This window comes from Poecilia reticulata, linkage group LG10, assembly GCF_000633615.1.
Source record: "Poecilia reticulata strain Guanapo linkage group LG10, Guppy_female_1.0+MT, whole genome shotgun sequence".
Taxonomy (NCBI): Eukaryota; Metazoa; Chordata; class Actinopteri; order Cyprinodontiformes; family Poeciliidae; genus Poecilia; species Poecilia reticulata.
Window position 1 is genome coordinate 10,125,374 of NC_024340.1, and position 23,017 is coordinate 10,148,390.

The following is a 23,017-nucleotide window of genomic DNA, read 5'->3' on the forward strand; positions in this document are numbered from 1 at the left end:
CCAGATTTCTTTTGTGTGGGATAATGAGAGAGAGAGAGGGACGGCGGAGCAGAAAAGGAGACGAAGAAGGAAACTGAAAACATGACAGCGCTCTGGTCTTTAACTACCTAGCGAAGCCCTCTGCACAGTATGTGGCACAGCTCACATGGAAAGCAGAGAAAATGAGCACCAGTAGACCAATGTTAAAAAAAAAAAAGAAGAAGATAGACCAACACATTTACAACACTAATGATATCTAATGATTGATGTCTGCTGGCTTTTTCATCAGTGGTTTCTTTCCAAAGTGTTCAGATGGTGTTTTTTGCACTAATTTGCTTGCACTTGTGTTTGAAAAGCAAAAAAAAAAAAAAAACAGGGAAAAAAAGGAAAAGAAAATGACACATTCCTCAGGAAAAGTTCCCCTATCAATAAAGTAAGCCCAGCTGTGCGCTTCTGTACTAAAACAAAACAAAACAAAAAAATACTCCGGTCAGGACAAGTAACTTGAAGCCGAATAAATCCACCTAACCCTCAGGAAAGGACAGTATAACAGTTTAAACGTTTACGTGCCCTCGCTAAGAAGATTTGACAGTGTGCACTCTATGGGTGCTTTTATGCTTCACTGACACAGAGGGGGGAAAAAAGGCACGGGGAAGGGATTTGCCCTGTAAAAATGACACATGAAAGCCAGGGACAGGAAGAGCTTTGGGGGGCGGGAGATTCGCTGCTATGATACACTCTGTTGACATGCAGCCCAAATGTCTCAACATCGTGTTGCACATGTTCCTACAGCTGATTTAGAGGCAGGGACAGGAAGTACAATCTGGGTCAGTTCACTGCAAACATCTGGAAGGGCAGACAGAGATACTTTACAGATATAGGCAAGATGGTTGCTGGGCCAGGCGAAAGGAGCCAAGGGGAATTCAGCTGGGTCTTAATTAAAAATATGTCCTCCAGAGCCAAACTRGGTTGGGTGGTGTTGGAGCAGAGATCTGTATCCCTCAGTGTGGTCTAAATGAGGGGAATAAACTTCAAAAATGTTAGGAAAAGGTCTCACGCCCCAGTGTAAGAGTCGAAGGTAGATCCCACTCCATGAGATATGGGAATATTAAAGCAGAGGGTTTTTAATGCTGGCGTCTAATCCCAGACTCTTTACCATCTGAGTGCCTAATAGTGGTTTGCATTTTTTCCTCTTTGTCTGGAATGAAGCCAAGATGACACATCATGGTTTATATTCGTGCCGTAACATACTTGGACTGAATCTAAAAAAGGTGAGTTTGTCTTGCTTTGTTCAAAGAAAATCCATATAAATGAAATCTGGATATTTTTTTTCTGATAAAAACAGTTTTAACTGAATGACATTAACTGGATGGGCAGTAACCTCACTATAGCCCTGCACTGTCTTCTGCTAATTGGACATTGGTCACTGAGATAAATGCTTCAGGAGTTAAACCCGGACATCCCCCTTAGAGACATTCTCATGACCCCATGACCTGGAAAACCTCCAAAGACAGGCGCCCAGGAGACAACCTGACCCAATTTAACCAAAAATCACCTAATCTGACTCCTTTCAATGACAGGGAATAGCAGCTCTACTTTAATAACTCCTTATCCTGCCTCAAAGTCTGAGCTCAGCACCCGGTGGAGATAACTCATTTCAGCTGCTTTGTGTCCACAACCTCATTCTTTTGGGAATGATCCAAATCTCAAGAGCGTAGGTGAGGGTCAAAATGCAGATGGAGCAGTAAAGCGGAGCTCTGGCACGTTGACATTACTGCAGGTGACCCGATTCACATTACGCTAGATGAGAGCCGTGGCATTGGTTTTAGAGGAGCTTTCTCTCATTCTTACTACTTTGCACTCGGCTGTTAACCGCTCCGATGCAAGCTGATGGTTATGGCTTAAAAACACCCACAGAACCACATTATCCGTTCATCTCGTCGAAGCAAAGATGAGACCCAGAGTTTCTCTATCAAGTGGCTGACTCACTCCGAACTTGGGTAGGGCAACAAAACTGGATCCGGCCCAGGGCTGAACACCATCCTCAATCTGGCCCAGGCAGCAATTTATCATCCGTATCTTATGACCAYAGGTTGAGGTTCAATGGAGTGGTAAACCAATAGCTTGGTTTTATTGCTTGGTTCTTCCTGCAGCACAACAAATGCAGGCAGTGCACGCATCAATACATACAAGGCTCCAATCAACTTATCCATCTCCCGCTCCACCCTAGCATCACTTGTAAACAAGACACCATGGTACTTGACCTTTGACCTCACGCCTGGAGTGAGCAGTCCAGCTTTCTTTAATAAAAGACCATGATCCAGCTCCTCTGAGTCAGCAAGCTCGAAGTTTAAAACTTTTATTATTTAGATTAATCAAAAAGTTTCTTAGAACTAATCAAAAATAAAAAATACAGTTTCAAAAGAACATAAATTATGCACTTAATTTGTATCTACAAAGACGTATGCGATGTGAAATGATGACTGCCAGGCAGTTTTTGATTTGATGGACCTTAGTCGTCCCTTCAGACGAGAAAAGCAGCCCGTATCAGTCCATGTCGATGCAAGTCTGTGCAGCTCCAGTTTCTTGCTGCAAGATGACTGAATGTAAATGCCCTCTAATTGGACAGCAGACGATATAGAGACAGATAAAACACAGAACAAGATTTCAGTCAGCATCCCATTCAGGATGGGATCAATACCCATCTGGTAACGGGGATTGTCAAATTAAATTTAAGTTGTTAGAAATGATTACTAGTAGTCAGATGAAATGGCTCGGCTCTGTGATGGGTGGGGGTGAAATTAGGCATGGTGGGGAGTGAGTCACCCGAGGCATGGGCGATCGACACAACTAAGGCCGAGGGGATCAATACAGCACAGAGCTTTGATATTCCTTCATGATAGGTCTTTGTGTTTTTTGGTGGGGCTACAGCACGCTGGAGAAAAGATAAAAACCTATTCCAAACACACACACACACCATATAAACTGAGGTGTACAGAAGGCCACTGACTATTCAGGCAAACTCAACCAAAGCACTCAGCCAAGCACGTACAGCAAAACACAGACTCAGCAGGAACTTTTAATCTTCTTCATCTTCAATATGTCTCATGTCTTCAGACCGAGACCCAGGACGTCTCGGCAAAATCACCTCTGGACGACCCTCCCCTCCCTCTCTGTTAAAAAAAACAAAACAAATCCTTTTCTGTGCCATGCTATCTATTTAGAGCTGCGTTTCCCCAGCTGCCTCTCTTCTTCAGCAATGACCATTTTGTAACGAAGCTGAGATGGGATTTCTATCTGTTACTTTCTATTAATAGCTGAAGTAGTTTGTAATTGTGTCATCACTGGTTTTACTAATTTCTAGGAGCAGCTGCCAGAATGCAGCAATCTGTGGCAAATTGTTAGTGCTGTTTGAAGAAAGTCTCCCAATTCCTGTCCAATCTCATGAGAAAATCMTTTCTCTGTTAGTTATCTGCCAGTTTGAGCTTTTGTTGGGGCCCTTGGTGATTATTTAGTCCTTATGATGCTTTTGGTGAAAAGCATCATCATCTGGATACCAAAAATAAACAGGTTTTGTGAAATAACACTGTTTAACATCCTAACCGTTACTGGTGCCAATTAAAAATATTTCAATGAGCTGCAAGCAACAGGCAAGCAAACAACTCGGGTATTGACCTCCAGTCACGGTCTACTCTTTTTTTATTTCATGTTGTCAACAGATTTTAAGGAGCTGGTTCATCTTGTTTCTCATAAAACAGCAATTAAAGCCCTAAAAGAGGTTTAATTGTACACAAATGTTAGCCGTTGTCTACCCTGTATCCTTTCTCTACATGACAAGAAAATGTAAAAAAGTCGCAGTAGCTTCTCAATCAGACAAGAAAAAAAAAAAAAAAAAAACAGGCCAAAGTTACGTTTGAGATTTCCAAACTGGATCACATTTATCGGTTTTCTTCCAAAATACAACAATTACAGAACAATTAAAGATGCTGATTTTATCCAGAATCAATTTACCATCTCCCTGGGTGTAATTCATTAGTATATACATATTTTTCAATTAAACCCACACTGAGCAAGAACAGCATGACTTACAGGTACGGAATAGCTTCATTATAATTACATGGGAAAATAAGAAATGCATTACAAGCTAAAGGGCTCAGATTACTCCCAGTAAAATCCTAAAATAAGATGCGAATGTTGCTTCTAGGGAAAATATGTTTTCTACTTTGCTTTTGTTTGCATCATCTGTTATTATTATTATTATTGTCAATTATCAAACTAGAAATGGCAGCGATTTTCATCAGATCTGTTCCACATAGAATGTTCCATGAACGTTGCTTTTACAATAAGTAGATATAAATTTAGAACAAAATTTGCCWTACTGATAAATATGAGTGCAATGGTAAATGCATTTGAACGAAAGATTTGTTGTGTGGGTCTTTGGGTTTGGGCAAATGCTTGTACTAAATATCGCATAARACMCAATAACATGCAAAAACATCGATGTGCAGAACTCAACAATCCACAAGCAGCTTAGAGAAGGTAGCTAATTAAGGAAAACCACAGCAAAAAGAGTAGAGACAAAAAAACCCCACCATCTTAAAGTAAGCTTCTGTCAAGTAATATTGTGACCTCCACCAGATAGTTGACACATATTCATTCTGCACCTCTCCAGAAACATTGTTGTGGAAAATGCTTTTTWATGAACCTGTGAACCGACATCACGTTTGYACTGGATGGTAACCTTTTAAAGAMAYTGAAAATTATTTGCACAAGTAGTCAAGTCAGGAGGCGATGCACCACTAATGCTTGTTTATGTTTATGCTTTTGCATGTGGTAGTCTCTTTTATCCAAAGCCATGTACAAATGAGGATATAAAAATGCAATGAACATTAAAGGTAAACTACTTAGAATGAAACCCACTAGTCAGGTTCTGTCAGTGGTGACAGCATAGAAATAGAGTGGAGGCGTAGAAGAAAATTTATGGGGCGTTCAGGGTAGGTGCTATACATAGGATGTTCTTCCCATGTGAAACTTCAACTGAAAGGTAAGGAAGTAAAGCAGCACACTAAAACTATAGTAGCAGTTTATTTCAGCTCCGTTTTATTAATGTTCTTTTTACACGGCCCAACTTTTCTTTTAGGTAGTTACTCTGAAGGGAAATGCTTATCCGTTCTTATATCAGTAAGTGTCCAAGACAGGAAGATCATTGGTAGCGCACAGCCTTCTACTTCTATTTCCTGTGTAAATCTAAATAACAGCCCAGGCCAACCTGTCTGTGGTTTACCGGTACATAAAATAGCATTTGCTTTAAGTGCTGTGACATTTTTGAGACTGGTGTTGTTTTAAGATGATACAAGTCCTGTTTGTGCTTGAACTCTGTTCAATTACCCATGAGCTTCAGCTTCTAGGGCAAACCAGCCTTAATATATATTAACCGAAGATGTTTGTAGAGTTTTATGCTTCAACTGATACTTTATAACCATTAATCTCACTTTAAAAATCCTAAACCTGCTTAGRAACGCTAAAGTTTCTCAGTCAAAACCAGAAATGATGAAAGARAGATGGACTGAAAGCTTTGGCTTGGCATTTCTCAACAGTTCTGTATGTTTACAGTGTTTGTGTTATACACCAAGTAGTAGTCATATTGAATTAAGTATTGACATTCTTTTGAGTATACCTACCAGCAACTCCCRAAGCAAGTCTATTAATGGCTTAAATATATGTGGCTTTGGTACCAATGTTCTGGAAAACCACACAAATTAACCACTGTTTGCTTTTAAAAATCTGTACTTTAAAGTATATGGCATTCCTTAATTCGCTAATGTTATTCAAATCCTCTTATAGCAGCTGACTTGTCTCGCCGTTGTGTTGTCTGCTGTCTTTCTGCAATATCTCACCTCCCACGAGACTTCAAGGTGCATGTTTTTCTTCAGGGAGCTTCAGTAGAAATCTTTTTCCATAATGTTGTGAGACACTTAGAGTAAAACCTGTGCCTGTCATATTCAAACAAAAGCGGTTTGCTGTGAAGCACAGTCCTTTGTTACTACACTGCAGCCGTTTAGCAGATGTTATGGTATGTTCATTAAACGTGAGTCAGATTGACATTCTTTTTATCGCCTTACAAACATTTTAATCTACTTTTTTCTAAAAGATAGATATTTTTCAATAATGTCTCACTGTCACACGAATTTATCTGTTAATGTAAGAGAAAGTTTTGCATCATGGCAGTCTGCATCTGTTGCTGAAAGAGCTCCTATAGATGTTTAGCAACTGACACAGAGGATGAGAAGAAAAGTTAAAAATTGTTATGAATTTGGACAACCCTGTCCTCTGCAACACTATGTCCAAAGAGTCACGTTTCTCTCCTACAACAAGACTGGCCTTCCTAACAATCTTGTTGATCTTGTTAACCCTCAGGCTGCTACCCCAGCTTACAACAGCRAACATTATGGTGCTAGCCACCACAGATTCATAGAACATCATCAGCAACTTCTAGCTTGGATAACTCTGCTCTGCTATCCAAGCTAGTCACTAATATCAAATGCTAATTGGCATAATTCTATACATCTGTCCAATCACTTCCTATACCTGCCTTTATGGAGAATGGCCCAGAAGCCAGTATTCAAAATGCAAAGTCAGTAATCAGATGTAAATACAGCAGAAAAAAAAAAAACGTACCCAGTTTTGGCAAAGTTGGTCCAGTAGGTCATCACGACAGCACTGAGCATGACATCATTCTTGGAGAAGTTACAGGGGAAAAGGTCGGTGGGACCAATCATAGGAATTCCAAAGACATATGGCACTTCGTCCCCGTGGGCCGCGTCTGACCACGCAGGCTTCATAAGACTCTGGCAGTGGTGGTAGAAGGCGTAGAAGTAGGTGGGTGAGCCATAGCGAGCGTGAAGATCAGCAGTCACCACCGACGGCTCCACCCACTGGTGGTCGGTGAAGAGAGCCACCAGCGTTTTTCGCCTAGTCTCCGGATTGTCTCTGTCTGCCCAGTCCGTGTACATGAACTTGATGGTCTCCCTCAGTGTGTCCTTTCCGTCTGGGTATCCGTACAAGCTGTCCACAAAATCCGACACGGAGAAGTCAAAGTCGTTCCCAGACACACCGTCCTCCGAATCCACCACRTTCTCCACAAACCGCAGGCCTTCGCCCTGATTCACCCCCAGCATGATGTCGTAGTTGAGAAACTCGCCCTGCTCCATTAGAATCTCAGGGTCATCTGGAATAACATCCCCATCGATGACAGGTCCAAAGGCCACATGGTACCTGGCAGGTTGGATGTCCTGCTCCACCAGCTCCCTGGAGCTCTTCTTCCGTAGACAGTCCACCATGTCTGATGTRTCGAGGACGTTGCAGCCCACCTTCTCTGCCAGGAGACGGGTGTACTTGACCGGCTGGTAGTTCACGGCCCAGCTGGAGAGTGCGGACCCGCTCTGAATGATAGCTCTGTGGAACAGACCTGGACAAGGACACAGACAGAAGAGATAGGAGGATGTTTAATGTGTCATTATTAAGGATGATGATTCAGTTATGCACTGCATTACATGAGAGTTGTTAATTTTGTTGCTGCCGTGATCAAAAGCGGGCTGTCAGCCACACAGCAGATAAGAATAACAAAGGCCAGACAGAGCAAGTCCTTGTTGCCACACAGAACAATAATGGAATCATTGTTGTAATAATAAATGTGCAGATGGCCTGGCCTCACAGACAGAAGGAAGATACAGCAATCTGTCTGTCCTGCTCTCTTCCTCCTTTCATTGTTGCATGCTCTTTTGAAAATGCTAGCAAACGCTGCTAGTGCTAATGGATGCATTTATCACCGTGGAATGATTCAGTACACGTTTGACCAGTCTATACATCAGTACATGTTGAAATTGTTTCAGCATGTGTTTTCAGAAAAAGAATATGCGAGTCATAAGCCTAAAATTGTGCTTTAATGAATCTCTGTTAAGCGCAGAATAATGTAAGAAAGATCTGATCTGTCTAAATATGTAGAATTCAGAGCTAGTATCCTATGCAGTCTATATATAAAAAACAAAAGGCACCAAGAAAACAGCTCCTTAATCTTGCACACTCACCAGAGCCACAATATTGCTATACTTAATGTATATTGCTATACTTACTATACTCAGTGTTTACATGCAAATAAGCAACATATACTATATTCAATATGCGACAGTCAGGAAGGTTTTATTTTTCCCTTTTGCCTTGTGGGGTTACCTCTCTGGTCTGCCATCCTGTGCAGACACCAATGTTGGAAAAAGCAAYAATGCACTGTGTGAATTCCCAGTTTTAAAGCAATTCTGGAGCACCCACACTGCTTATGTACAGACTATAGTCAACAAGATTTAGGCTGTTGTTCAAAACTTTTCAYGTTCTGATTGGCAACTGCAGACTGGGACTCAGCAGCAGCTTCAATTKKTGAATATGGCGGGGTGTTAAATGATAACGTCGTCATCCTGTATCTTGCAGAATGCAAAAATGGCAATGCTATCAACTTGTTTATTTACCTTCATTAAAAACCCTGTTTCACAACCTGTTTTTTTTTTTTATAGTCTAATAACATTACCTTAAAAGTGTCTTTAATGATGTAATTTGGGGCTTTGTAAGACAAACTTTTAAAAACAGGAACACACTTGTAATTTTCTCATTCATCAGCGGTGCAAGGGCTTATTGCAGAAAATGTTCAACTTTTGAGTAAAGGGTTTGCTGTAGTGTCGGTATAAAAATCTGTTAAAACAAACAGCTGCATGTTGAACGCTGGCAGAGAGCGAGAAATCTATTTCATAAATTTTGATGCTTGCTATCTTTTACCTACATCCACTCTGATCAAAGCATCTTAATTGAAAACTCTGTAAACATGTAAACTAACAGCCTATTTGTTGTTTCAATAGCAAATATCAAATATGGGTTAGTAACATATGCTTCAAATCTTTTTTACATTTTGCACTGGATTCAAAATTACTGAGCAAATAAGGAGTCAGTGCCATAGTTTTCTTTTATTGTCAGTGTTTATTACTTGGTTTGCAGAGTGTCCAACAGGCAGAACTTAAATAAAAGCAAAAAAATAAAAGCAACTTTTTAAACCAGAAAACTGTAGTATAATTTGTTCCAGGTTAAAGGGACTGAAGACGAGACATCAGCCTACATTCTATTTTTAAACATATTTCTACATTTCTACAGGATGACAACGGAGATTTAATTGAGTGTTTTTGGATAATGATAAAAGGGGAGTGAAAAAGTTGTCTGCTAGCTGGCAAGAAGTGCAAATTAATCAAATGCAATTTACATTTACTGATTCAACACATATACCAGATTGAAAAAAAACCCCCAGAACATTCTTTTTTCAATAAGAACATAATTTACAAGTTTATTATGCAAGATTGTTTTTTCTTTAACAATATCATTGTTAATGAACACATGCTGTGACATTATTCATAATCTTAACATGTTTGCACACTTGCTTCATAGGTCTTATTGCCCTTTTTTGTCCATATACATGGCACAGATGAAGATTTAAGTAGTACTGTTATGTCCTAAGCTACAGGGAGAGCCTAGTTGTATAAAAAACCTTCTTGGGGACTGTTGGCTCTCTAATGATGGTTTGGGTTTTTCTTTGTAATGACAATGCATTTTTCAGGGTAGCATAAATTGGATGAACCTCACTGTAACTAAAGACCCATTCTGAATTCTGAGGTCATAACACACACAGACACACACACGCAAACAATCCCACTCAAGCACATCCCGACGTGCACAGAGTGGCTCTGCACCGGATACACTTTACATCACTTTAAATAATTTTGTGTTTTTAACCTGAAAGATTTTAAATTCTGCAGAACCTGGTGGGTGGGTTTCTATAAATAAACTGACTCCTACTCACTACACTTGCAGTAAGAACTGAACTGCACCTTTTCATCTGGTTATGCAGACTGCTGGCACACAATGAAAAGCCAAACTGAAACAGAAAGCTAAGTTCTGTTGGTTGTATGTGGCAGAAATAGATACACGTTGAACTACAAAGAACTTTTATTATGTGCCTCTACATGTTGGTTTTGTGCTCCTGAGTGGGTGGGTTTTGTAGGAAAACCATGGCTCTTAAATCTACAGCTCAGTACAGGCCTCTCGTGATTAAAATTACAGTGCCTTGCACAAGTGCTCACATTACGTTGCATTTTGTTGGATTACAATCACAAATTTCAAGGTATTTCAACTGAGCTTTATGCGATAAACAACGTCAAACATAACTGTTAAATGGGAGAAAAATGAAACAGAGTTTTCAATTCTTTTAACAATTCTTTATTCGATGCCCCCAATTAAATCCCAGTGCAACCAGCAGCCTTTAGAAATCTCCTAATAGAGTTTATCTGTGCGTGATTTAATCTCAGTATAAATGCAGCTGTTCTGCGAAGGCCTTAGAGGTTTGCCAGAGAACATCAGTGAACTGTATCATGAATACCAAGAAACACATTACGAGTTTTGTATTTAATCTTGAAAATGTGCGTTTTAGTGTTCAGATGGGATGCACTCGTATATCTGGCGACTTGAAATCCACTCGGATCTTTCTTCCTGATATGCTTAATTGGATTATTAAGCATGATTTCAATGACTTCAGACAAAATTAAAACAAGTCATGAAAAGACACTCCATTCGTAAGACAAATGGAAAATATTTGATTAGGTGGTGAACAATTAGCATTCAAACATGCCGGTGAGTTTTCTCCGTTTGTGATATTTCACCCTCATTGTGGGTGGGTACATTGAGATCTTTGTGTTTAGGAGGTAAACAGCTGATTTAAGTGCCCAATACATCACTTTGGTAGATCTAATCAGAGGCAGCGGGGGGCTTATTCCATCTAGGCGAAGATGAAGTGTTTATTTACATATCTATTTACAGATATTTGCTTACAAAGAGTAAGAAGGATTATTGTGTCTGAGTTAGCAAACTGTGCTCAGTGAGTATGCTCGTGTATTTTTCAAGAAATATTTTTAGATTAGAATACGAGTTTATTGAATATGACTACAGATCCATGAGTAAACATATATATATATATTTTTTACCGATCCCCAAAGTGAAGGATTATTAGATTTCTGCATCGTGCGTTTCTTTCTTTACGGATGAGACCATTAGCCTTCTGTGTCCTGCCCTGAAAGTGCCCTTCAAGCTGTCCCGTGGTTGCGCATCTCAGCAGGATGGCGGCCCTGTACCACATCCCAGAGAGCGGAAGCAGATGTCGGGGGTTTCACCCACTTGAAAGCATTAGAGGGGGCAGACCTAAGATGAAAGATGGACGCTCAGAGGCAGAGCAGGGGGTTTTAATCCTGCCATCCCTCCCTTCCCTTCCCCTTTTCCCCTCCCTCTCTCCTCCCAGGGCTCTTTACTGGTATTGCCTCTCTTTGCATTTCAACTCATATTGCGAGGGGTGAGGAGTGAGGGGGGGCAAACAGAGACAGTCGTAGATTCGGGAAGCCAGTCCTGAATCCAAATGTCTGCGAGCGATGCCACAACTATTTCTAGACTGTCTTTGATCACAAGTTGCTGTAGGAAAACCGCTTCCCACTGAGAAGTTCCTGTTCCTGCAATTGCCAAGGCGATTTGACAGACATACGAATATCAAATCTGTTTTGTCGTAGCTTGAAGAGAGATGCGTCCGTGCGACTTGGCCCATCCCACGGTTACCTACACCCAAAAACCACCAGATGGTCGGTTGAAGGAGGAAGCTGCAGCCAGGGTGACACCGCTAGATTTATTTCCGCTCCGGCTGATGAAAGGCCAGGAGAGTGGCTGGGCTTTTACTATTGTTTGTCAAGAAACATATAAATCCAGCACACATGAGCTGTCGGTGCACCGATAAATATGTATTAGAACTGTGTGTGATGAGCCCCACGGTGATAGGAAGCTCACTGGGGAAGGTCAGAGAGAGAGTGGGGGGGGAGAGCGCAGGCTTTATCACCCACTGAGGGAATCCACTAATTATCCACACAGGGAGGTGAGCGCGCACACGTGCACGCGCTCCGACTTTGATTGATGATCCGCGCGGAGATGAGGCATCGGCTGACGGACGGTAGGCGTCACCATGATGAGGGTTAACTATTTGTGACGTTGTTTTGTCTCCCTTTGACACCGAGGTAGTAAATGATTTCTCACTCAATATCCAAATGAATTAAGCCGATAAGGCAGGAAGCAAAAACAATCAGCATGCGTGTCACATTCATTTTCTTTTCCTTTTTTTTTTTTTTGGGTAAAAGCAACAGATAGCCTTATCGCTATCTGCCTGTGTTTGACATGCGAGTGCCTGACACCGAAACTGTGAGCAGATCCATCAAACCGCAGCGTCGCAGGCAGATTGAGGTCACGCTGAATTATGACTGCAGCTCCGAGGTAATCACTCATTGGGGTTTCGGCTTAAATGCTGCTGCGGTTGCCCTGCAGCCGCCTCTGTGCTGCGGTTTGCTGACCTCGACCGTTCTGCCCCCGTGCTGGACACCTGTTAGTTTCGAGGCTCGGATTGGAGGAGGCAGTTCACAGATGAAAGCCGAGGAGGAAAAATAAAAAGAATAGCTTGACCTTCTGGTGGGGATGTCCACTGCACAAGTTAAAGAATCATGCAGACGTTCATCCAGAGGTTCAAAAATGTGATTAGATCTCGCTCTGACAACAACAATATGGACTAAGTGGTGATACTAATGAGCTGGCAATGTTGCATCAATGGAGAGGGAATAACAGGATGTGGCAACCACTGTGCAAAGGTTCAATCTGTGCTAATGGACAGGGATGCTGCCTGTTTGCATTATAAATGATTGTCCGTTTTAATCTGTGACAGCTGGTGATGCATTAAGCTGTGTGCTTTATTATTCTGTCTTGGTAATATATCTGACTGTAAAATGCAACCTGACTTATGAAGAATAATACAATTACGTAATCGTGACACTGGTTAGATCGATTTGAAATGTTGGATTAGGTAAGTGATTGTACTGTAATGTCTAACAGAGAAAAAATATGTACACTGGTAGGAAAAAGCTACAATCTTGATACAGATTAAAGTCGTCTGGAAATACAAATTTACTTTAGATATAGTTTGTTAACATGTCCTGCTTTTTTCCCTCTTTATTTTGCTATTCTGTTCATTTTTATTGAACAGAGAAGAAATCAACACACATGCCTCTGGTGAAATCAAGAGGAAGAAGAAAAAGAACATCTAGAGCTCTTTTATATATTTCCATTTTCAATTTTCTTGTTTTTCTCTATCTTCACTTTTAATCACATTAGCCGTGTTTCCATCAACTTTTTTCTGCACATTTTGAAGTATTGTATTAGAAATGGTGATAGAAACAGCAAAATTAGAAAAAAAAATTCTCAATTTTGCAACAACAGTTTTTCACCCCAGGGAGGTAATTTTTAGATTTTCTTAAAATGAGTTACTATGCCAAAGGAGAAATGATTGTTGTATAAGTTCTGACATAGCAAACTTTCCTATCCACTGGTGGATCAGGTCCTTAATTTAGTCCAAGCCTTTTTTATGGAGGAAAAAGCTGCCAGACTGGGATGCCTCTCACCAGTCAAGGATGGGAATGGTGAAACTCTTCCATCAACTGGTCGTGGTCGAAGGCTCTGAAAATTTCTAAATTCAAACTTCCAGCATGAAGGTTTAGAGCTATCCGTTTTTGTTGCCTGTTCAACTTCTACAATTTGTTTGTTACAGGAATGTGCAATGTCAACCTCAGATGAAATGAACCTCTCCGTAGTCTAGTTGACTCACTCCAAACCAGTAGATGGAAACATGCCCAATTCACATGTTCCTACTTTTTATTTTGTGCAACATTTCAAACGTTCACTTAAAATTTGTAAAACAATTGGATGGAGCTCCTTAAACTTTATTGGTTTTTATGTAGGTGAGTGAAATGAAAGCCCATACCCACTGTATGGGTTGGTAATCATGAACCACATAGGTCTAGGTGGGGATCTGGAATAGACTCATTTTCCATTCAGCCATTTTCAGTGATCATTTCAATTGTCTGTCTGTATTTATTTAGCATTGTCTTCTCTTTTAGGGTACCCTGGCTTCCTACCACAATCTAAAAACAAACACTGTCCTCTCTAAGTTGACCTTAGGTGAGTATGTGTGTGTATGACTGATTGTCCCATGTGTCTCTGTGTTGCCCTGAGATGGACTGCCGTCCTATTCAAGGTGTACCCCGCTTCATGCCCATTGACCACTGGAAATTGGAACTAGGTAAAGATTAAGAAGATACAGAAAATGAATGGATAATATCAGTGAGAAGTTTAAAATGTAACTAGAAGTAGCACGCTGTTCAAAAGTGACAAGAAGGCTAAACAGAAAACAGCAAAGTTGCTCTGTGTTTTTTTTATGCTTGTGAACTTTCAATCTCTGTCTTGTTGGATTTTTCTAAACCTCAAGGGTAAAGTTTAGGATGTATCAGCACACAGAGCCTGCTGTTTCTCATAATGCCACCACAAAATGTCTTCTGGTGTCTGTGATCTCATCAACTAAAATACACACAAAGCAAATCAAGCTTTTTAAAAGGCATTATTTTGTGAAATCCTACTGAGGAAGTCCATACTTCATTACCCAGCTGTGTTTTATTGCCGATGGACATTTCTTGATGAAACGAAACACACCATGCATTTGTAAGTTAAAAGACATTAAAAAAAACCAGAAAAACAACACCGCAACGAGAACATGTATTTTTCAGTTTTTTAATGTCGTACGCCTACATTTCTACTTTGCTTTTTTCCCCCCTTTCCGCTCTGCTTTTTGTGGTGTCTATCAAATCCTCACTGACTCCTTTCCAAAGGGGGGCCACACTGAGTCCCTCCCTGCTGATTATTAGACATAAGCCTGCGTTCAGCGGAGCTTGAATCCTCTGAGCCATCTTACCACCACCATCTCTTCGCTGCAAGCAAATCTCCGCAGACCTGTGGACTATACACAGAGCCCCTCTGTGGAAAACATTTCTCTCAAACTGGGCTAGTGCTCAGTTGAGCACACTCGATAAATGTTACCATATTTTACTCAAGTTCTTTCTGAGCAACTTTCCTCCTAAGCTCATATATCCTTACCGGAATGCAAACTGTCACAGATTTTACTGCCATTCGAGAGATGTTCCAGCTTCTTTAACCCCCGTGTGAAAAATGTGAGGCCGCCCAGGACATAAATAATTATGAAATGTTCCTTGTTGTATATTCTTGCCCCCCTTTTGAAATCTCATAGCACAGGGTTAAAACTGCTGTCTCCATGGCTACCGCCTACAGGCTGAATCCACTTAAACACAAGTGCCTCTGGTCTGATCATGCATTAGGCTGCGGGTAATTTCACACTGGTCTGGCAGTCTGTAACAACACCTACATTGTTTTTCACTTCCATTAAAATTTCCACCAAACACTGAGCTTGTCAACTTCAAAGCGATGCTGATGAAATCGGGGAGAAAAAAGCAAGCTGCACACTTCTTTGTGAGTGTCATTGTAAATGCTCCTCAATCTCCTAAGATTTAAGGGGAAACAGTGGCAGTACCCGCGTAGTCATACCTCCTGAAATTTCTGCTTTTCTCATGTCAGAATCACAAACTTCAATGTACGTATTTTCTGAAGACTGTCGGGAATAGCCCATCTCAATGTATCATTTTGTTGTGAAGTGTTAGTAAAATAATCCATGCAACCAGTTGTCGTCAGAAGGCAGCCAGGTTTAATTTAGTTTTATAGTCTTGTAATTTAGTCTTAGAACTTTTAGGGTATAAAACAATACCTAAAAGTTTAACATTTCTGTTTAATCTATCCACGGGAAAACAAAAGTATTATGCAACAACAAACCTTCCCAGACGCACCTACACTCACAGGCATTAATCAGAGAAGCAACCAAAATTGGCCCAGGATAATGTGATAATGCTGTAGGAGTGGCAGAAATCCTGTCAAAAAGACACATATTTGCAGTGCAGTTCACAAATCTGGCCCTTGTCAGAGGATAGACATTGCCTCAATGCATGTACAGGGCATAGTAAGCCTGAGAAACAAGACGGAGAGTTTAGACGACACCAATCTTGAGCTAACTGGCCAACATACGAAATGCTACATGTATCATCAAGCTGTGGGATTATTTTTTATCCGGAGATACAGGCAGGTTGGTCAGAGTAGACAGATGGAGAAATACATACGAAACCTGCAAAAAAAATGTATATGTGGTGGAGGTTCACCTTGGAGCATGACAACAACCCTAAAAGATTTGGTCAGAGCTACAATTCAATTGTTTAGTTTAGGCTTTCTCAACTGGTGGGTTTGACTTGAAAGATGGTTCGGGGCCTTGATCTGTTACAAAACATGGGAAATGGGTATAAATAATTTTGCAAGGCATTCTAAGGTCAAAACGCACCAGAGGCCTAGATGTTCCTGAGCATTCACTGAGTAATACCTGTTTGTTTAGATTTTTGCTGAGATAAAAGTCATGTGCTATTTTATTCTGATGTTATTGGTACTGTCATGTGTTTACTCTAAAACAGATTTACCCTGGAAAGCTTTCATAACAGTTGGTCCAACAGTACAGCTGCCAAAAATCCGTCGTCCTCAATAAAATCTTGGCTAAGGTGGGCATTTTTTGATCTGTGCAAAAATGTCCACCTTTGCCCAAGTTGTTGGAGAAAAAACTAACTTTTCTCTCTTTTTTAGCCTCTTTCACTCACGGAGACATGGTAGCAATACTTAAGCTGAAGAGTGTGGGGTTAGAAACATAGGGACTGCCCCTGCTTGTATTTTATCTCACCCATAAAGAGGCAGTGTCTAAGGGGCCAGTGTTTTCATCTATCAGTGTGAGACATGCCTCATGCCAACCCTATATAATGCTGTTTGAAGCTGTTGGGTCTTCTGCTCTACCCTCAGTAGAGACTGCCTGCTTGCCTGCAGGCTGTGGCTTAGACCAGATAAAGAGTTTGATCCATGAGGGTGGGTGGTTGGAAGAGTGAGGGAATGGAAAAGTAGAACAGAAGAGGAAGAGAGGGTAAAGAGAAGAGAGGAAGGGATGAAGGTATTAGCGAAGAAGGGAGAAGGGAATGGGTAAATCGCTTGAGGAAGAAAAAGGAGGTGCAAGTCGGAGAGGAGAAGATAAAACTGACCCCCATTGATAGGCTGCACCCAGGTTTGAGGATCGATGAGCATCTGAGCCAAGCAAGTGTGATATCTCCTACTAATCATGCAGTGACATCCGCCGCTCAATACCACACACTCCAGGCTCCATCATCACACGCTCCGACCCCCCTCTGGTTGTACGCACAGCTCAACAGAGCAAGCACTCCTTCTTGAACTCACAAGTCTGGCTGTTAATCCTGGGCATGTGCACAACACCTGAATCGTACCTTATCTGCGGACTACTACTCAGAAATTCATTTGCCTGGCACAGGCGCGGGTGAGGCTTACTAAAAAGCGGGACATTTCAGATTAGAGCACGTTTTGTTGTCATTTGTGGCAAAGCAGATTAGGTAGAAATTTTCAAATGCTCCTTTTTCGATTGTCTAAAACTTTTGGGTGCTTCTGCACTGCATTGTCCGATACGGCAAATTGAATCTGGCGTTCCCAGCCAGATAAACCTGCTACTTATCCGAGCGTCCCCATGTGATTAGGTTAGGGAGTTCGCAGAGGGAAGCATAAGCATAAATACACATGTTCCTTTTTCAGTTAGTACAGGCTAAATAACATCTCCCTTGACTCTTAAATGAAGGTTGGGGCAGCTTTTAAGCACTTCGCTGTACTTGTCAGAAGCCAGAAGAGCATGTGGAAAAGGGTTTAATGGATGAAGCAATCATAGGGTGCTTGGCTTTTTTTTTTATATTTGGCATTTTTCAAAGAAATCATTTTATGTAACAATCATTTATTGTTAGTAAAAAGGTCTTCAAGATAGAAAAGATGTAAAAAAAAAAACCACTGAATATTCGAGATCCAACGCAAACAGCCTATTTTAATATTACGAACTGAGTTGTTTTCAGCATTCTGTGGACGCGATCTGTCCACGTATGCATGCATACATACATCCTGAATTGATTTCGTCCCTTCTCTCTCCTTGCAGTCTCCGTGGCATGCCAAGAGATAGAGAGCTCCTGCATGGTTAATTCTCCCATTTGCACTCATGCATGTTGTCAGGCTTGCTGCAGCCCCTGAAAAGCAGAGAATGCTATCTCTGTGTCCTTCTCGTCCTGGCTCCCTTTGTGCTCCAGTGTTTCAGGCGCTTTTCACCAGGCTCTTCACTGCACACAGATGCAGTGCTCAGAATGGCCTGATAGCTGTGTTAAAAAAAAAGAAATGAAGTGAAACAATGACGCCCTCTATCATACAGCCTTGACTGTCAGGCGGCGCGAAAATCTAGAGAATAATGAGTTATCACAGGGATATCTGCGTGTATCTCCATGTCACTGTTGTGTAAGTGGCTCTGATAATCTCATTAGACGAGGCAAGTTGTTAAAGATGTTTTCTGAATTCCCACCTCTTCTCCTGCTGTGTCCACAAACATATTTCACATCATTGTGGCAACAGGAGATGATTAGTGCTTTTAGCTCCCTTAAATGGTGGCTTTCACCAGAGAACTATGAAAGCAACACGCTGTTCAGCTGCATCGAAATCCTTCTCCTGTTGCTTTTAAATATATGTACTGCGGTTTACGTTTCCAGTACGTTGTGAAACTATTTAAGTCAATTGAACAAATCTGGCCTCCTTGGAAGAACGGCAAATAGAAAGTTGGATCTCACTAAACCCAGGAAAGTTAATTAAAAACACTAGTCAAATATCTGGGGGAACTTCATTGCACTGGATTGTATTTAGGGGTATTAGAGTTAAGAGGACAAATTACAAATACACTTTTGTAAAAAAAAATGTGAATGCCATTTTTTTATTTACAAGGACGTAGTATTTCGCGTAGATTTTTCGGATAAAATCTGAATAAAATCTCTTTCAGGTTGCAATGCAATAAAATATGAAAAGTGTTCATATATTTGCGAGGCGCTGTGATTTGTTCAACAGCTCCAAAGCTTGGCTCAATTTTATATAAGCAGTGACAAATGAGGACTGCTCTGACTTCAAGGAGGCAAAGTGGATATAAAACTTGTACAGCGTGAGAGGGTCAAAGATTTAAGTCACACACAAATATGACAACTCAGCCATGAAATATGAAAGGATGGGAAGCTTCTAATCTTGGTGACATCTTGTTCATGACAGCCAGATGGGATCAGTGAAACTCATTTTGGGCCAAGAATAGCCAGAGAAGGCAACAGTTGCATTTGTGACAGACAAATTACCATAAGGGGAGGAAGGCCCCCTTGAGGGGAAGCAAAGAAGCAAAGAAAGTGTGATGGATAAAGAGACACAGAGACCCTGGCCTGTGTTGTGAGTGCCTAAGTCTCGCAAAAACCAAATTAGCTGTGAGCTTTGTGGGATATGGAGGTGAAACTGAGATGGATATGCACAGGCCTTTCTAAAAAGCGGGACGTGGGTGGGAACTCAATGCCAACTCTGGCCATTTGCGCCTCCGACATCCAGATCCCACTTGCTAACGGGTCTTTGAGTCTAGTTAAAACAGCAAAAAAAAAAAAAAAGTCCCTGAACTGAGTGAAGCTTGCATAAACACAAACAACTTGCACCCAGAGCTCAGACATGTTATCCTTGATACATACGTACATCCTCTAAACATAATTTGCTTCACCGAAGCAGTAAAATCCTACTCCAGCTTACATGGAAAATACCTACAGGCATGCATACTCTGCAGCCCACCCACATGTGTGTGTGCGTGTGTGTGCACACGCGCGCACACACACGCACATGAATCACATCATGTGAAGTTCAGGAAGCTCATTAAGAACTGCACATAAGAGCACCTTGTGGGCAGAAATCATTTTTCTCAAACTCAGAACATCAACAAGTCTTTATAAACCACTATTAATGATCCAAAAGTTGAAGGTACTCTCTGGATGTGATGAAATTCTTGCTCCTCCTAGTAGCCAATGCACACACCTCCTATTAGAACAGCTCTTCCTATTAAGCATGCCTTTTAAGGTCAGTGGCCAAACCAGCATCTGCAGCGTCCAAACTGATTAACCATTATACCATGCATGAATGTACCAGGATGGGTGCTGGCTCCAGCGGCGTAAACATATTTTCCTAGCTGTGCCTATGTCCCTCTGTGTGTTTCTCTGACACCACTCTTCCCTGCTCCTGCCTATTGTGCCAGTAGCCCTGCAGCCAGAAGCCACACATGCTCTGTTTAATTCAAGGCGGCACGCCATGCACACCACGGACAAAAAAAAAGAAAAAACATAGAAGAAATATGATTTTCACTCTCTTCCCGTCACCCGCGTTCCTCTGCTCATATTGAAGACCGAGAACAAAACTATAGGTTTGGGATGCGGGTGGGGATGCCTCTCTGAGCTTGATCCCTGCACCTGACTGTGGAATTACCTGCAGCTGGGCTGGTGAATTTATAGAGCGTGTACGCCCGTGCACTTCAATGTGTGTGCACATCCGGTCGTGTGCGCCTATGTGTGAGAGAGAGGCTTGTATAAGATGTGTTGAGAGAAACGCTGAGGAGAGACAGCAACACTGTCACAACAGCCCATCCCCGGAGAGCCCTGTGTCCCTGCCTCATGTTTCATACTGTAAAGTCCCATTGAGTCAATTACTGTGGCAGCCACTTTAGCCAACACAGCCACTTACAGTAAGTGGACGTTAGGACAATTGGGTTATGACATGTTCTGTTGTAAAATATGGCTCGGAAAAGGTCCGCGGACGGCAGAGCCTGCTCCCGAACAAATCAAGTCCTCTAGAAATCCCAACAATTAGGAGCAATTTGTGCGCCCGCTCTTTGAGTCGGCATTCAGCATCGGCGAATCAATCTGTGGTGGAACCAATCAAGATCAATCCAATAAAATGTTGCTGTATTGACTGGGAAATATTCTGTTTGCGGAGATTTGTCCTGTGGCAACAAAGACTAAAAATGTGTTGATGGAAGTCCTCATCAATCTGAGAGCACTTCAGTTTTGCCTCCTCAAAACAGAGGCATGCCCATGATTACACAGTAAATATTAGAATGTATTTTAGATTCACCAGAATAGGACAAGACTTTGAGCAAGACTTTTTTGGAAATGGTTTTGACACTTTTTTCTAGCTTTGACATAAATAGCGAAAGATTTTGCATGTTATAAACCGTGTTGCTAAGAATCTGTTATCAGTAACAAATAAGTCAGTCCGAACTAGAGATGGTGAACTACATTATGCTCATTAAACTGTGAGCCAATCTTCTAGCTTCAAACCAGATGTCAGTTTTAGTAACCTTAGCAGCTAATGTTTAGCCAGCTATGCTATTCTCACAGTTCCCATAGCAAACCTTTCCACTTAAATTGCACCCACACAAACGGTTTTAAAATAAGGATAATTCTTTCATTCTTTTGACTGACTTTATTAGCAAACAGCAGAGCAAATCAGGAAAATGCTCATTGCTGGCTGAAATGTAGAGATGGTTTAGCAGCAATTTGAAAGTGAATAGCTAGTGGGATACAGCGAGTTTGAAGTCATACTAACAGAGCCAGTGAGCTACACATCTTCATACGTGCTATCAATGAATTAATAAAAGTACTCCTCTGTGTTTCTTTCATGTTTGTCAGCTTGACACTTTATCTTACAGTTTCAGAAACATTTTCTCTCATCTGCCTTGAAGACATTGTGTCAATGCTGCATCACCTGTGTAACGAGGGTGACTTGGTGAGTTTACTTTAAAAGTACAAAGAAGCTGCGTTGCATTGAAGTGTTGGGGTTCTGTTTGAAAATTATGATCTATGCTGGAAAGCTGACATATTTCTTTTGTGGAAACGAACCTTGTTGTTGTAAAAAAAAAAAAAAAAGCACACGATTTTGTACAGCTTCAGCACTCAGCGGCACTTTAGGTAAAGGTGCGTCTTTCCATTAGCTCATTTATTATTTCTTAAATGTGTCTGCAAAACTCTGACATCATCTGCACAATGATATTAATACTGCAATATGAAAATGAAAAATTAGGTTTGGACTTTCTGGTATTTCTGTATGATTTATAGAATTTGTTTGGGGTCCTTATGGACTTTCAATTATTTCTGGGGGYTGTTTAAATAAACATAAGCTTATAAAACTGCTTAGTCTAWGCMTAGTCTAAACATAGATGAAATATACCTCTAAATATAGGCTATGCATAGCATTAACACCAAGTGATGATTTGTAGCCTCAATTTTTAAAATAAGCCTATTGCCCATTGGGATACTTTACTTTCAGTGGAAATATTGTGATGTTTTAATAACGGAAGATCCCATTACACCCCTACTGACAACACCGCTATATATCCTACAGATTAGAGAAAAAAAAATCTTGGCAGAACAAACTATTTGGATCAACAAAGCTGTCAACATCATGTACCTTATTGTGTTACAAACAAAAAGCAGCATGACAAAGAAAAAAAAAAAAGGAAGGTCATAGGATGGTAAGAAAAAAATAGAAAGGGAAGAAAATGGTGATAAGACTCTCAGGTTCTCTGCGTGTGCTGTTGGCCCCTAGGGAATATTCCAGACAAGCTGAGGCTTTGTGCTTGGGTAAATAGCACTCTGCATGCTAAATGTGACTTTGCATTCACTGGGAGGAAGCCACAGACATCCTAATGTATTTGGTGACTCATGCAAGAATTTCATCTCGACTAGGTGCTGTTCAATAAAAAGGGTTTGGAGTGGTTCAGTTGARTTAAAATTCCCAACATCCTGACATTTCAAACCAAAATGAGTTAGACAAATCGGTCCAGTTTGGGAAAGAAAGTTAAGAAAGTGTGTTTGGGATGAGTCAGAGCTATTTGATTTCAAATGAAGCTAAGCAAACAAGGAAACCTTATAGATGCGCTCAATTAATCTGTGTTTACTTCTCATTGTGGTTTAAATCCTTCAAACTGAGTTGATTCCTCGGACACTTTGCTACTAGGAGACATTGAYGGCATTTGGAAGAGTTTGCTCAGAGCACTTTTCATTTAACCGCA

At 41.0% G+C, this 23,017-nt stretch overlaps 1 protein-coding gene across 1 annotated transcript in view; it reads right to left on the minus strand.

Moving 5' to 3' along the window:
* Window positions 1-812: 812 nt before the first annotated feature.
* LOC103471143 (neuroligin-3-like) overlaps window positions 813-23,017 on the minus strand; it is a 122,656-nt gene continuing 100,451 nt past the window's right edge. Inside the window, exons 6-7 of the mRNA XM_017307011.1 lie at window positions 6,658-7,447; window positions 813-825 (exon numbers count right to left, since the gene is read on the minus strand). Of these exons, the coding sequence (XP_017162500.1) occupies window positions 813-825; window positions 6,658-7,447 (803 nt within the window). The remainder of the gene's footprint in view (window positions 826-6,657; window positions 7,448-23,017) is intronic.